The sequence below is a fragment of the Elgaria multicarinata genome, chromosome 7, assembly GCF_023053635.1.
Source record: "Elgaria multicarinata webbii isolate HBS135686 ecotype San Diego chromosome 7, rElgMul1.1.pri, whole genome shotgun sequence".
Lineage (NCBI taxonomy): Eukaryota > Metazoa > Chordata > Lepidosauria > Squamata > Anguidae > Elgaria > Elgaria multicarinata.
The window spans coordinates 12,483,268-12,499,612 of NC_086177.1; the positions used below are offsets into that span (position 1 = coordinate 12,483,268).

At 39.4% G+C, this 16,345-nt stretch overlaps 1 protein-coding gene across 3 annotated transcripts in view; it reads left to right on the forward strand.

Annotated features, from left to right (window-relative positions):
- SLC12A7 (solute carrier family 12 member 7) overlaps window positions 1-16,345 on the forward strand; it is a 115,034-nt gene that overhangs the window by 35,703 nt on the left and 62,986 nt on the right. For all 3 annotated transcript variants that reach the window (XM_063130211.1, XM_063130209.1, XM_063130210.1), the window contains exon 2: window positions 14,185-14,279. In XM_063130211.1, coding sequence (XP_062986281.1) covers window positions 14,265-14,279 — 15 coding nt within the window. In that variant the 5' untranslated portion in view covers window positions 14,185-14,264. The remainder of the gene's footprint in view (window positions 1-14,184; window positions 14,280-16,345) is intronic.

Consider the following 16,345-nt stretch of genomic DNA (forward strand, 5'->3'; position numbering starts at 1 on the left):
GTAGTGTGGAGAATTGTCTCCTTGAAACTGTCTTGCTGCCCACCTTTGAGTGGGGGTGTGGAATCAGTGCTGCACAAGGACTCACACTGATGGAATCAATGTGATATAGGGCCTTCCCCACTCCAGGCACTGATTGGTGGACTCAGCCAATGTGATGGCTTGATTTTTCAAAATATACTTCAGCCATCTCACACCAAATAGTTTGAGGGTGCTGATTCAAGCTATAAGGGTGTGTTGTGGCATAGTAAATATGGTGACAACCACAGTGGAAGTTGCTTCACAAGCACCTCATGTATCAGTCTCTACGCAGTTATGTTTCCAGTTGTAACCCACCAATATGGAGGATTATTGACCCAAGATTTACTTAATTCCCAATTTAAAAATACACAAATAACTAAATTATTAGTTATACATTATTTTAAAAATTGAGTTGTGTTACTGTTCACATTAAACATTTAATTATCATGATATTGATATTGCTTAAGTTTATTTCAACATGTTTCCTGAGTTCTCATTAGAAAAGGTATAAAAGCACCATTAAAAGTCTCTTGTTGCTGATCATTCAATAAAATGCCAAGTCTCTGGAAAAAAATTGGCTTTCCTTGGGAGAGCTGGCAAGCAGCCAGTCAATTAAATTGCTTCTTCATACTTCAAGGAGCACCACTATATAAGATTATAATGGCTTCTAAAGTGGATAGTTCAGCTTTGTTATTAAGAAATGCAGAGGTCATGCTTGAAGAGTTCATAAACTATGTAAGATGCTTTTTGGATATAATAAACCCCAGAGATCTTGTGATGTTCATATTCAAACTTACAATTATATTCCCAAAAGCAACTCTGCAAAGAATTTATCTTAAATCTAAATATCTGAGGGGGGGGGGGGGGAAGCACCTGACAAGCTGCTAACAGATTAATGGACAGGTAGCTTTCATCTAAGCTGCACCTTCCCCTGATGCCTGATCATGTGCTTTGCCTAATATTACTCTTCTTGGCTGGACTATGAAGAAGACCAGAGGATGTTCACTGAAGGATGACACTTAAGAGCACTGAAGTTTGCAGTGCCACTCAGGGAGTACAAAGGGTATTGCTGGTTTCCTAGGATTTGCACAGCACTTTAGAACTGTCTTCCATATGGGCTTCTCTTTTTCTGCTTTCTGCAAAGGCCAAGCATGAGATAGCTGCAACACTAGATACTGTGCTAGATGAGGAAGCACAGATCATACCTTATTTCCCCCATACCCTGCACCTTCCTAGTATCATCTAGGTGTCAGAATGAGGCCTGGTCTCCCTCATGTGGATTCTGATTCGGACTCAAAGGCTAAAGTAGAAGAAGACCAACCGAGACAGGAAGCAAAGGAGTTAGGGAGGAATTTCCCCAGAAATGTATCAAACAGGAGACTCAGGCTCAGAGATCGTCTCCCTCCACCCCCACCCCCCAGCAACTCAGTCTTTGTCAGAGAGGGACGAGCATCAGAATTAACAGATCCCAGAGTTTGCCGCAGGATCAAGCAGGCAGCGTTGAGAGGAGACAGGAGGTGGTCCACCAGATTTACCACTACATGAAGACCCTTCCTGAAGAAGGAGCCTGTTGGGCATGGCAGGAAATGGTCCATTTAGTTGATAGGCAATTGCTTTGCTTTGATGTGCTAATTAAAATTAGAAGATAGCTCTTAGCATTCACACTCCCTTCAAGTGTGAAGAGGTGTCTATTTACTGAATAAAGGTTTTGTGTATTGCACAACAAACATTTATTGTCTTACAGCATTGTGGGAGGGCTTGGAATCGGTGGGAGGGCCACTCAGTTGAAAGCTAAGTGGGGTGATTGACCTCCAGCAGGATTGGAATTCTCTATTTAACCCCAGATAGGTGACAGTGGCCCTGTTCAGAAGACACCTTAAACCACAGCTTTAACCATGGTGAATAAAGCAGAAAGCCTTGGTTAAAGCCGTAGTTTAAGGTATCTTCTGAACATGGTCTGGCTTTCTGGCTTAACCACCATGGTTAAATCCATGGTTTAAGGTGTCTTCTGAATGGGCCCAGTGTTGCTCCAGATGGTGTTAATACACAGTTTCATCTGAGTGGGATTTAGCCTCTGAAGTGGCATGGGGAATAATGTGATCTGAATAGAAAGTTAAGCAGGCAGGGATATGCAGGGCAGTGAGTTTGGAGGCTACTAATTCTGGGACAACCAATACAAGTGGTGGGACAGGGTAGGTATGGCAGAGAGAGAAGGCAAATTAATGGCAAGGGAATGGAATGGAGATAATCGAGTTCTTTGCCCTCCTTCAATCTATCTCCCAGCTTGGATGATGATCCATCTCAATCTTCATTTAAAATCTTGGTTATTGTAAGATGAGGCAAGATATAAAAGAATGTATTTCCAAAGCAGACTGTCCAGTTTAATTTAGGATTTTAAAATATTTCATCTGTTGAGATCCATCACTGTCAATACATTTCAAACCAGCCGTGGCAGTTCTTGTAATGAAGGGACAGCCCTTTGCCAGTTTGGAAAATTACTTGAAGAGAAGGATCACTGCTCCTTTCATTTTCACACAATTTGCTATGTGATGTATATATGTTGAGACATGGGAGCATCTATCCCTGCAGTTTGTTGCATGGCAGTTTATTGATGTGACAAAGGCTTGTTGGTTTAAGAAGATCTCACTCTTCAAACAGAATTACTTTGAACAGCTGGGATTTTTTTTTTTCATTTTGCAATCTTCTGTGAAGTTTGTACTGTCTCTCCTAAACACTGGGTTTAATCTGCCTGGTGGTGGATGGTCACAAATATTTGTGTATATTGCAAAATATGTTGTATTTTTCTTAGCTGAAACAATTTTCCTATTTTTCTATCCTGCAACTTGATTTTTATCTGGACTGAATCGGGGTCAGAGCGCTTAAAAAGTGAATGATCTTGGGACAACATCTTGAATTCCACCTTCGATTTTATCTGTATTAGAAGTTTAAGTGAGTTGGAAGAGTCAGAAACTGACTGTGTAGGTGTTCCTTCTTCATGTCGATAGGAGTGTTTATTTCAAGGTAACAGAACTGAAATAACGACATATATATTTTGATGGTTAAAAGTTTGTTGGCTCTTAAAAGTCCTCCATCATTTGTTACATGAGAATGTTTGGAGAAAACTAATCAGCACTAGCATTAGAACTGGATAACCAGTAAGGAGAAAGACTAGAGTTTGGGATCTTAATTACTTCAGAATATTTTATACCCTTCCTTTAGCAAAACACTTTAGAGGTGACTTACAATAAAATATATGACACATGAAGAAGAATAGCAGAATAAAAAGACAGTGGAGAGGCAAGGAAGTGGAAAACTCATTTATAAATGTGAGCATCTTAAGTAGAAACCAACTTATTTGTTAAGATATAAGTACCATGACTAAAGGAGGCCCATAATTTCATATTTACAGCAGTTGTTGACATTACTTGACATAATTACAGTCAATCACATCCTTAAGCATGCTTTAAGTTCCACTAAAATTGTCTCACCATTTCCTCTGAGCTCTTCTAGTCTTTTTTTAGAGAGATGTTTCAGAAGGCAAAATTTTAAGAGTTGCTTTTGCTTGTTGACTGCTAAACTGTTTTACTGCTAATAAAGGCATTGAGTCTTTAGTTTCATGTAGAAATCCAGTTTCCAGTGAAATTCCCTTTTGCCCGTAAAAGTGCTGTGTTTTGAATATGAGATGTGCTATACCTTGCAGCTCTAATACAAATGGGCTAATGAGGAATAATCCTTCCTTTTCCGAGAGTGTGTAATGCTGAGGATTTTTTAAATAAGATTTATAGGCTTCTTAAGGATAAGACTGGTAGAGCCAGAGGTCAACCGAATGGCCATGCTCTTTGTGTTTTTGCTACATTTAGTCCAGGTGCCAATAGATCAGGAAGCAGGGAAGGGATTGCACTGGTCTAAAATCCTTTTGCAAAAGTTAATTGTTGCTAACCCAATTGAATTAGCAAACCCTTCCTCTGCAATCCAAGTTGCACAGCTAAATTCATGAAAATGTGTATTTAGCACCTGCATTGTAGATGATACGTTCCATAGTAAGGTGATGTCGACATTGATTACTATGTATTGACACTTTCCACAATCATTGGATTTTTAGGAGGCATTGCAAGAGGCTGAGGAGAGGGATGAATTTGCACAACTGGGTGAAAGCAGTGGATGGTGGGATAGAAAGGTTACAACAACTCTGTGCTGTAGTAATAACACCTCCATACTTTTTAAGTGATAGATGATTCAGTGCAGTGCCTTCATGTCCTCTCTCATGTTCTCTCTTTTGTGAATTTTGGGATGGTTTCTTACCTAAACAAGGATCCAGAGAAGAAGCATGCATACGTCAGAGAGATTCATGCATGCCACAGCAGTTCAGTCTGCAAAGGAACCCATCTTTTTAAGTGAATAGTATATTTTCTGTTCATTGGGAATTGGTATAACATAATCATCCAGCAAGCCTGTTGCTGAGTGAACTGTTCTTTCTTTAGGCACTCCCGTTCCTTCTTTGGATCCCAGTCCTAGTTTCGGATCCTTTGAGATGGTAGGCTTCTATAATGTAAAATTTAGCTATTGATTCACATTAATTTGTATTGTGTTGAATTTCAGAAGTTAGAAATTTGTATAGGGTTTTTGAGTGAACTTCTTTTGGGAAATATTAATGCAGACATTTAAGTGCCTAAATATCTATGCTTCAAGGAATATCATTGGATCCTAAACATGACTTCAAAATATGATTTCACTTGCTCTGTCTTTATGGGAATTGTAATTTCTTAAGAGTTGGAAATTAAAGAAAAACAAAAATAGGTAATAAATCAGTGCCATGATATATGGTTAAATCAGTGCCATGATTTAACCATACATTTAGTTAAATCATGACACTGAAGACCCTTTTATAGAGGGTTGCTTCCATTTTATTCAACAATGCATAATTGCTGTAGACAAGTCTGCATTGCTTAGCTACTTGCCTATGATGTTCCATGGACAGACATGTTTGAGGGAGGGGATGGCCCCTTTCTCTTTCCACCCCCCTTTCTTTGATCCCTGTGTCTCTTGGCTTTAGCTTATCCTGTGTTCCCAGCTCACTAATAGTTGCAGTCTTTGGGAGTGCCTTGGTGTGAGCAGTCTTTGGGAGTGGCTTGGTGTGAACAGTTTGATGTCCTGTTCTAGTCTCAAGGAGGAAGAGCAGAAGGCAGGCCAGACATTGCAGCACCAAGGAGAGCTCCTAGTAAGGAAGATGCTTTAACAATGTCTGACACAGACTGAAGCCTTTAATTCCTTGACATCCAGAACCTTCTTTCAGGCTTCACCCCCAACCTTAAAAAATGGAAGCCTTTAAAAGGGCAGTCTTCTAGTCTGAAACCTAGTACCTCTTCATCTTTTCAAGAGCTCTTGCCAAGTGTGCTGTCTGTATTGGCACATTGGCCCCATGGATTGTGAGGCCCTTAGAAGTAAGTATGCTGACCCCTGCCTAGGGATAAGAGGTCTCAGGCTTGATGGTCTCTGGCATAATGCTTCTGGGCATTTCTGGCAACTTGGCCTTGAAGGTCTCTGGTTTAGTAGTGTTGCTCAGACCCATCATTGGCACCACTGTTCCCCCAGCATCTGTGCCTGTGTCACTGATGAACTCCAAGGTTATGACACTTGGTTTATATGGTATCTTGAGAATCAAAGCAGCAGCTCTTGGCAATTACCATCAATGTGAATAATTTTGCGCCGGCGATGGGTAGGAGTGACAATATTGCAGTTGTCATCGCTTGTTTTTTTTTTGGCTTGTGTGCAAGACGTCTATCCACTGTAATATAAATGGCATGCTCTGGTTAGGATATTATGTAGTGTAAAGCAGGTGTCAGCAAAGTGGTGCCTGGAGGTACACAGATGCCCGCCAAGACTCCTGGCTGCAACCAGTGGACTCGTTTCCTCATTCTCCTGCGTGCACCTTCCTCACTTCTTCCCCCCCCCCCCACGTGTGCCTTCCTAACATCTCCCCATCACCGTATGTGTGTGTTTGACAACCCCTTTCCATATTGCGTACCCCAGCTCAGCATCTATAAAGCCCTGATCAGGAAGCAGGAAGTTGGCAGATTGGGAGAATTCCACTTCCTTTCTTTTCTCGATCTCCTGATTTCCTGGTTCCTAGTTAGGGTTCTGTCACTGCTGAGGTGAGCACAGATAGGCAGTAGAGCAGGGCAGGGGATCCCAGTTAAGGACTGGGGAAAGCGGGGATGGGAAGGTGAGAAATGAGAAGCAGGGAGAGGCAAAACTATGAGAATCCAGAGAAGGGGAGTGCAGGAAAGTGAGAATCCAGAGAAGGGTGTAAGAAAACATGCCTGTGGGTCCTCCCCAAAATGTTAAATGTTCCTGTGGGCCTGAAAAAAAGTCAAATGTGATCATGGGCCTGGAAAAAAGTCACATGTGTCCACAGTCCTGAAAAGGTTGCCTACTCGTGGTTTGAAGAGGGGTTGCATTTCTTTCAAAAGCATAAAGCTATTGGGTTGCATAGAAATGTAATAAATAAATGTACAAGATTTGCTAGAAACAGAATGAAAACAAATTGGCTTAAATTGAAGAAAGGTAGGTAGGTGGAGATTATAAGGGGGAAATCTAGACAAATAAGGGATTTTAAAAATGAATGGATGAAAGGAAAATCTGGAAAGAGTTATTTGTATGTCATTGGACCTACTTGAATGCAAGAAACTTGATATATGGTAAATTAATGCCTTACAATTTTATGATTCAAAATAATGCTGAATGGTTAGCCCAAAATGCACAGAGCAGTTGTCCAATTTGGCAAATACATTTTTCATATAGGTAAGTACTAGTGAAATGTATGCAAACAGAATTTCAAATCTTGAGCACATTCTCAAACTGCAATCCTCGTAGGAGAACTGTTAAATTCCTTTAAGTTTAGAAAGCTGTTCACACGAAGCCTTGATTTCAGGAAAGTGAGAAAGAAATCTTGCTGTGTGCACTCAAGGCCATGGATGCTCAAATCCCCAGATAGTGTCACGTGTAAGTTTGAGTCAAGAATGTTCAAGGGTTAGCTATTACCTACCCCTGGTCCTATTTTTAAACTATGGCAACCAAAGAATCCAAGCAGAACAAAACCTCATGCAAATCGGGGACTTTGAAATAAGAACTTCCCGTGTTAGATGGACATCTAGGCTTGAGAAAGAGATGAAGGAATTACTATACTCTGAAATCTCTCTAAATTATCGTAACACACTGTTAACAGCAAACTCTGTGGACTCCATGCATGAAGCCTATAAGGGTTTGATCTTGACCCTTCAAAACCTTTTAACGCAAAAGCCCCCACCAAAAACATCTTTCTCCCAGTGTACTTCTAAGCGTTGGTTTGATAAGGAATGTGTAATTATGAAAGGGTTAGCTATTGTGTTTTACTTTGAGGGTACTAGTTTGGGGTACTCTGGGTTTGGATTTGGTCCTGGAGTCCCAAGTGGTGTTGGGACCTGCAAATTGTTGGACACTGGATCCTATGAGGCCTCCAAAGAGGAGCAGCATAGTCCTGTGGAAGGGAGCCCCCTCATCCCCTCTCAGGAGGCTACAATAGTGAGAGACGCACTGTCCCCCATTAGGACACCCAGTCTCATCCCCCAGGGGGAGTGGCAGTGATGGCTATGTGTCAAAACTCATATCCAGCAATGCTGTGGGAGGTTGAACCCCTTCTGGCCTACTTCAGAATAGGAGGCAAGCCTTGCATGTACTTTGGATCAGGGCTCTACAAAGATCCAGGTAAAGGTGGAGCCATCAGATCCAATATAAAACTCAGGTCCCCAGCTGCTCAGTGCTGGTACAGTAGCTCTTTAGGGAAGTGCCTCGTCTAGCTTTGCAGACCCAGTGCTGACTATTTGGATTCTGCGGACAGCTCCACTGCTGGTCCAGTCCTCTTGGCCAACCCAGTTCTTTCCTGTTGAACACACTCTTGGCCTCCTGCTCAATAGGTCCTGCCATTTGTGACATCTTGCACTGTTCAGGTTTAGTGAAAATGGCTAAGTGATAGCTGTGGCCAGGAGTGCCTTTTTCATTTTCACCTGATTTTGAGCCGTCCCTTCTTCTTGATGATTGGGACCTTGTCTTCATAATTTGTGCCTTGGTAATCTCTAGATTGGACTACTGAAATGCTCTCTAAGTGGGCTGCCTCTTAGGACACTTTAGACAAGACAATTGATAAAAAATGAGGCATTTTTCATTGTTGTAAGTTGCTATATTTTATAACACCAACCCTAAAAGACCTACAAAGTCCCAATGCATTGCCTTGAAGAACATGATATAGCGACTTTGCTTAAGCTAAACAGATCTGGTTCCAGTCAGTGCCTGATAGATCTTCTAAGAATCCCAAATAAAGCACTTTGAGTTCCAACTTAGCAAAAGGAGGGACATAAATGTAAAGAAAATAAATACAGACATTGAATTGTAACCATAAACAGATTGGTAACCAAATGGGTGATTTTGACCTATTAAAGCCATATGCAAAACCTAGGCCCCATCTAACTCAAGGAATGCCACCTCCTATAAGCACACATACACACACATGCTGAGCATTGAGATTTCCTCAGGGTCCTTTCCCCTAAATTCCCATTTTCTGTATAGAGGGTTGCTATAAGTTCTAGAGCTGTCTTGGTGGATGGTAGATGAAAACCTTTAAAATAGCTTTTAATTGGATTTAATGTTTTTGTTTTTTACTTCTTGCCCTTTGTTTATATTTTAGGCTGTATATTGTGCTTTATTTTTTTATTGCTTGTATAGGCCATGGCTAGACCAGGCCTATATCCCGGGATTGTCCTGGGATCTTCCCCGTACACGGGGAAGATCCTGGAAGCAGGCAGAGATGACCCCTCCATTTGCCTGGGATAATCCTTAGGTCTTCTTGTTGTTGTTTATTCGTTCAGTCGCTTCCGACTCTTCGTGACTTCATGGACCAGCCCACGCCAGAGCTTTCGGTTGGCCGTCACCACCCCTAACTCCCCCAAGGTCAAGTCTGTCACCTCCAGAATATCAACCATCCATCTTGCCCTTGGTCGGCCCCTCTTCCTTTTGCCTTCCACTTTCCCTAGCATCAGCATCTGCTAAGTCCTTAGTTTTATGTTTGTATGTTGCATTATATTACAAACTGTTCAGAAAGTTTTGCCATGCAGTATCATAGAAGTTTAATAAAAATAATAATGAAATAAATAGTTTTATATTGAATTTGTGCAGAATATCTACCAATGATACTGTGATAGTTGTTGCCAGGTTCATGAAAACATGTATTTTATGTTAATTACAAGCAAGTGAAATATTTAACTTAGGGTTTCTGGGTATGTTTCCTGTATGATCTTTGGTGCTGAATATGCCTGTCTCTGACTTGATGTAATTTTTTGTAAATTGCCAAATGTTGCTGCATATGTTGTTGTTGTTGTTACATTTCTATTCCAACCCATAGCCAAATCTCTCTGGGTGATTTACAGAAAAATATTATTTAGTGATACGTGCTTCAGCTAGTATACATCATCAGAAATGCAGTGTCTTCTTGTCATGAAATAAATTTATTATTCTGAAAGCATTCTCTTCGTCAGCAACTGGCTTATCTACTATAACCACTGCAAAATACATACAGGATTTGTCATGTCTATTTTCAAAACTTTAATATATAGCTTGATTATGTAGTTTAATCTTCATTGGGATGTTGATGTTTTGAATTGTTACTTGTATTATGTGTCTGGGCAAACCTATTAAAGTGTTGTTTTTTATTGTTTTACAGTTTGTAAACATCTATAGTAATGTTAATCTAGGCTGTTTTTTATGTTAATGGATTTCTTTCTGTAATAGCTGAACTATTTTTGGAAGGGAAAACCGGTTGAAAGGGCCGCCTCATTCAGCTCCTCTTGTTTTGTTATACTTAAAAGTATAACAAAAGGCATAAAAGGAGCAAGCTGAAATCTCAGTGTGCATCCTATCTCCCTGTTTGTGGAGCTGTGTTGGTAGAATGCAGAGCGAGCAGAACTTGTATGAAAAATAAATGTGTGTTGAGACAGTTGGATGTTGTAAGAATCAAAAAGGGATTGGAGTGAGCCTTATATTATTGAGAACCTAAAGGCATCTTAACTTTAGTTTGGTTTTAACAAAGGCAAGAGAAGGCATTTGGTTTCAGGAATTAGGGGTTAAAACTAGGCACTGCTTTGTGCTATGAAACAAAGCAATGGCTGGTTGTTCATATTGGAATTATTACCTGAACTTAATTTGAGCCACAGCTGTAAAAACTTGTTTACAGTACTAGAGCTGCAACATGGAGCATCACAAGTAATAACTTTAGTGGTGAGTAAGATGAAAATTCCATTTTCACCTGGAATTGCAAAGGAGGGAAAGTACTTCTACGAGTGTGGTGTGGTTTGGATGTAACAACAGCCCATGGGTTAAATAAACCATGGGCTGCCAGGGGCAACAGGAGAGATCAGGTGCAATGCCTGTTGAACATGAGGTCTGTACCCAGATTGATAATTTAATTTAAAAATTTCTTGGCCACTTTTCAAGGCAGGAGACCGTCGAAGGTGGCATACACCAGTAAAATTCATAAAAACCAATGTAGTAATTAAAACAATAAAAACAGCAACAGCAAAAAAACCCACAAAAAAACCTTTCCAAAAAACAGCCAACACCAGCATAAAACAAAACCTACAACAAAGAACTACAACTATAACCTAGTCGAGAAAACATAATCGGGGGGGGGGGGGGGCGACAGAGTAAAGTGTTCAGGGCCTTCCTAAAAGCCTGCAAAGATGAGGCCTGGCGGACCCCAATGACAACTTATTCCAAAGGTGTTGGCCTGCTGTGGAAAAGACCCTCTCTTGTAGTCACCCACCTAACTGCCCTTATAGGTGAGCAAATGAGATGAAACCTCTCTTACTGATCTTAAAGTGCAGGCAGGCTGATATGGGTGAACTCAGTCCTTCAAGTAGTTTGGTTCCAAACCGTTTAAGGCATTAAAGGCCAAAACAATCACTTTAAATTGGGCTTGGAAACACAGCAGTAACTGCTACAGCTGTAAAGTCGTTATACAATCTAATCGCCTCACCGCCACCAACACTTGGGTGGCCGCATTCTGTGTCAGCTGAAGTTTCTGGACCATTTTCCGAGGCAGCCACATGTACAGTGCATTGCAATAATCCAGCCTGGATATCACTAGTGCTTGGGTAACTGAGGCAAAGTCCATCCTCTCCAGATAGGGCTGCAGCTGGTGTACCAGCCTAAGCTGGTAATGCACACTCCTGGACACTGCAGCCTCTTGGGCTTTCCCAGTTAGCAAAGCATCCAGGAGGTCTCCCAGATTACACACTTGGTCTTTTAGGGGAAGTTTAACCCCATCTAAGACCAGTTGCAAACCTCCATCCAGAGCAGTTGGTTTCTCAGCCCACAGTACCTCCATCTTGTCTGGATTAAATTTCAGCTTGTTTACATTCATCCACTGCAAAACAGCTTCCAAATGGTGGTACACAAGTTTGATGGGTTATTTAGGGCCTAAACAACCCAACAACAAACCATGCATTAACTGATAAATCCTCTCCTCCTATAATGCAATAGATTGAATGGATGTTCTATAGGAATTACTTGCAAATGGATATATTTATAAATATTTGGTCAGCCTTCGTTGAAGTTTATATATAATCTCTTATTTTTTAGAAAGCTGTATTTTCAAACATACACACACACACACACACATACACACATATACATTTCACATGTATTAACTAAAATTGATACATTCAATAATGTTAACATCCTTTTCTTTTGCTTTGTTCTGTTAAAATTTACAATAAAAAGTGGGGGGAACCACCATGGGTAACTGTTCAGGGCCTAAACAACCCATCTCTCCGTGTTCAGACATCACACTCAACAACCTATGAAGGAGTTGATCATGGGTTGTAGAGTAAAAGTGGAAGTGGCAGGCATGCAGGATAACCCATGTATTGTTTAACTGAAGGGTTGCCATTACATGTGAACCAGCTCTGCATTTGCATGTCACATTTTAGAAATGAATTGTTCATTTGGATGTACCATACCTTTTGGTTTCTGTGAACATATGGTTCCTTCGTTAAATTTGTTGCCTATCCTATGGCATGTAATATTCATGCAGGCCATGGCATAGAGAATAGTTTCAGAATTTATTACATTTTGTTGTTGTTGTTTTTGTTAAAGCCAGAAGCAATAGACCAATTTTTGAAAATACAGATTGAAATGAACATTAGCCATGACATTGTAAGAAGTAACAGGCATCATTAACCTGTTTAGGAGCGTCAAAGGGCCCGTTCACAGAACACACTAACTCACACTAAGTAGTTGAGTGTGGGTTGTTTTAAACCATGAGTTGTTTGTTGAACTGTGGGTTATCATGTTGCCTGAACTCAGCCAGGTTGGCTTGTTAACCATGCAGTGTGGCTTATTTTTCTTGAACAAGCCACCTTGAGAACCCATGGTTTGTTGTTGGCTGTGTTCAGACAACATGATAACCCACCCTGCTGAAAACGTGATGCATTCAGATAACACACTAACCCACAGATCAAGAAACAACCCATGGTTCAAAACAACCCACATTCATCTACTGAGTGGAGGTTAGCATGTTGTGTAAACATCCATAAACAGTGAAAAGAATGTTGCCTTGACAACCATGAAGTGGTAATCATAAGTTTCATGTGCCTGAAGCATACTAATAGAATAGCAGGTGTAGTCTGTGAGCATTATCAGCCTTTGAGGATTTCTACAATTCAGAAAGGAAGTGAAGTCAGACCTCCAAAATTTCCAACTGGCAACCTTCAACAAAATTATTCAAATTCATCCATGTTTCACTACTCCATGGAACTTTCCGAAATACTGTTAGTTGAGGTGAGGAATTGTAAAAGATGGAGTTCTTGTTTTATAGCATGTGCTATATTTGTACTGAGTCCCATTTTGATAGTCATCTGCTAGCATGCTCGATACCGGAACTGACCAGAATAAACCCAGACATACCTTGAAGAGCTTTCCTAGTACATCTAGACTAGAGAGACAAAGTCTGGGGGAAAAGGAAGTATAAAAGTTTTACAAATAGATTGTGCCTGTGCCAAATAATCTGTTCAAAACCAGAACCCCACAGGCTATCACTAACCATTGACGGTTTGTCTGATCCACTTATTGCTCTCAGCCCCACAGCTCGCTCAGACTTCATCAGTATCAAAGCATTTATTCCAAATTTCTCAGCTGGATAAACATTTTCATAAATCAAGGGTAGGCATTTATGGTGATGAAAGAATTGAACTGTGAGAAGGAGGTAATGCCATTTGTTTATACACCAGGAAAAAAATCAGAGAAGATAATTAAATGGTTGTGGATTTAGATATTTGTTTTGAAGATTATTTTTCAGAATGATAAATACTGTTTTGCGGGATTATATCAATCTAATGAGGATAATGTTTTTTTTCTGATAGTTTTGCAACTACTGCAAATCAAAGCTGGAATTAAAAGTGCCTGGGGATTAAAAATGTTTTTATAGTGTACAAGAGGAAATTGGGCACCCTGAGTTTGAATACAAAGTAGAATGAAAGCATGATTTCCAAAAGCTACATCATGTTCTGTCTGAGCCATTTCATAAAAATCCATGACATTCCAAAGTATCATGTGAAGAACTCTATGCACATTTGGAGTTCTTTGCAGCACAGAATTGTGCCTTTGCAAGTTGTTTTTAATGGACAATGGACAATGTACCAACATAATCTCATGTGAACTGATTGTGCATGTACATTTGTGTTTCTGGGCAGTGGAGTGTGATATAGCAAACTGCTGAGTGTGGGAACTAAATCTGTCAAGTGGGTTTAGCCTTCCATGAGGCTTTTTTCTTCTTCTCATGAACGCAGAACTGCTTCTCTCTCTATCGAGGGCTATGACATTTGAATATTCTTCAAGGAAAAGCAGAGAAGTACAATGTTTGGTTAGTGAATATGAGTTTTAATATCTCATTTGTTTTGACAGTAAAGTGTCTGAATCCCTACAGATTCTGTAAGTGCCGTTTAGGTAGTACCATGATTGAGCTAAGACTAGTACAAATCTATCACCTATGGGAATATGAAAATAATAGCCTTGGTACAGATAAACCTTCGAATGATAACTTTGCTTATAACTGTGGATTTGTTTGTTCTTCCATGGTAGGTGATGGGATTCCAAGGGAAAGCAGCCCATTTATCAATAATGCAGTTATTGAGGGAGACAACATCTTTGAAGGGAAAAATATGGCTCTTTTTGAGGTAATTTTAATAATTCTTTTCCCCGAATTCCTGTTTCTAATACTACATTTGAAATGTTATATTGATATACAATTACAAAAGAAATAGAACTTGCTCTGTTTGCTTGAAATCCATTGTGTAAGACCAGTTACAAACAGGCTTGATTTGATATAAATCATGATTTAAACTGCTTCTCTGGAGGATTCAATTTTAATGATTTAAATCACAGTTTAAATCACTAGTGCGGAAGATTCTATTTAATCATCATAGTTTTTTTAGCAGAAGAATATTATTGTTTAATATAACCTTAATACATATTCAGACATGAAGCAATTCTGAATTGTTTTCAGATTAATTTTCATAAAAACGAGATGATAATGTGTTCATTTTAGTGCTACAGCAGAATGAACTTGTGAAATCATTTAGGTGATGAACCAGCTGCAATTAATCACAATATTTTTTGCCATGATGTGCCAGAATCACCACCACCAAAGACTTTTAAATTGTACCAATCAGATTTTTTATTCTTCTGGTTAGTGTTCTTCTTTAACAAACAACATTAACAAAACACGTACGTGGATTTTTGAATGGTTTATTCTTTGAGTTTTTAGATAAATGTAAAATTCCTTAAAAATTAAATTTAGGCAATTTCAACCACAGCAGGTACAGAAATAAAATATTCCCAAATGAGGTGTCTTTAAAGCTTGCTGCTGCCAGGCTAGGTATTTCCCTTCTATATGCAGCAGAAGTTTCCTCAGGAGTGGACTGTATATGTTCTGCTCACTTTTGTTTCAGTTTCTGTGCCCCTCCCCTCTCCTTGCATTTATAACCTGACTCCTCCTCCTTGTTCAGTTCTACTCCATCTTCCCAAATTCTCTATTCATTGACCTTCCCTATCTTTGTACATAGAGAGGGGCAAGGGAGAGAGAGAGAGAGAGAGAGAGAGAGAGAGCAAGCAAGCACTCCTGTACCCCACCTGCAGTGCAGAATAAGGCTGATCAGGTTATCTCCCATCTCCATAAACTGCTGTTATATGTTAAAACATATAAATAGAAGTTGTATAATTAATATTCATGGCATCTTTTACTAACTATTTTAGGAAAAGTTTGACATTTGATCTAAATAAAAGGATCCGATTTAAATGTAAAAATCTGATATTTTATATTTTTTAAATAATAATAAGGATTTTATTTTAATTTTTTATAAATCATTTATTATTATTATTATTATTATTATTATTATTTTCATTAAATCTTTGAAGTGGAGTGTGGTCTTTACCTGGCACCAAATAGATGACAGTGTCCCACTGTGATATTGCAACAAAATTATATGCATTTATCAAAACAAATTTGTTTCATCAAACCAAATAAAGTTTATGAATTAATATCTTGAACACATAAAATTATTTTTTACTAAGTGATTGAATCCATAGCTTCTCACAGATGTAAAAAATGTAATGCTAATATGTCCCTTCCCTTGTAACTATATAATTTGCTCAGATAATAAAGCCCTCAAATATTATGCAATATTATTTATGGTAAAATACACAAAATGTGGGTAAAAACTGGATTGCCTATATTAATTCTCTGTAGAATGCATTTTACTATAACAGAAAATGAAGATTGGTAGTTGTTTCCCTAAAACAATGCCCTGTAGCACCTTTAAAGACAACATTTTTGTGGCATTCCTTTTTTAGGCTCGAGTCTACTTCTCAGATGCAGTTTTTTATGCTAGATAGTTTAACTCTCTCATTCATGAGGAAACCATATGTTTTATATTTAAAAAGGTGCAATCCTATGCGTGTTTAGACTGGAAAAAAAGTCCTACAGCTCCATAGCTGGCTGAGAAATGCTGGGAGTTGCAGGACTTCTTTCTGTCTAAACATGTGTAGGATTACACCCTAAAATGCTACTTTAGATTGTAATCCTGTGCTCCCTGTATGTGCATCCTAGAGACTTTAGTGAGATCTGATGTCAGATGCCCCCTTCCAGCTCACACAGAAATCTCTGCAGCACTTAACCCCCTGACGTCATACCTTCCACAATGGAAGAGGCAAATTGGGAGTGTTTCAGTCTTCAGACATGCCT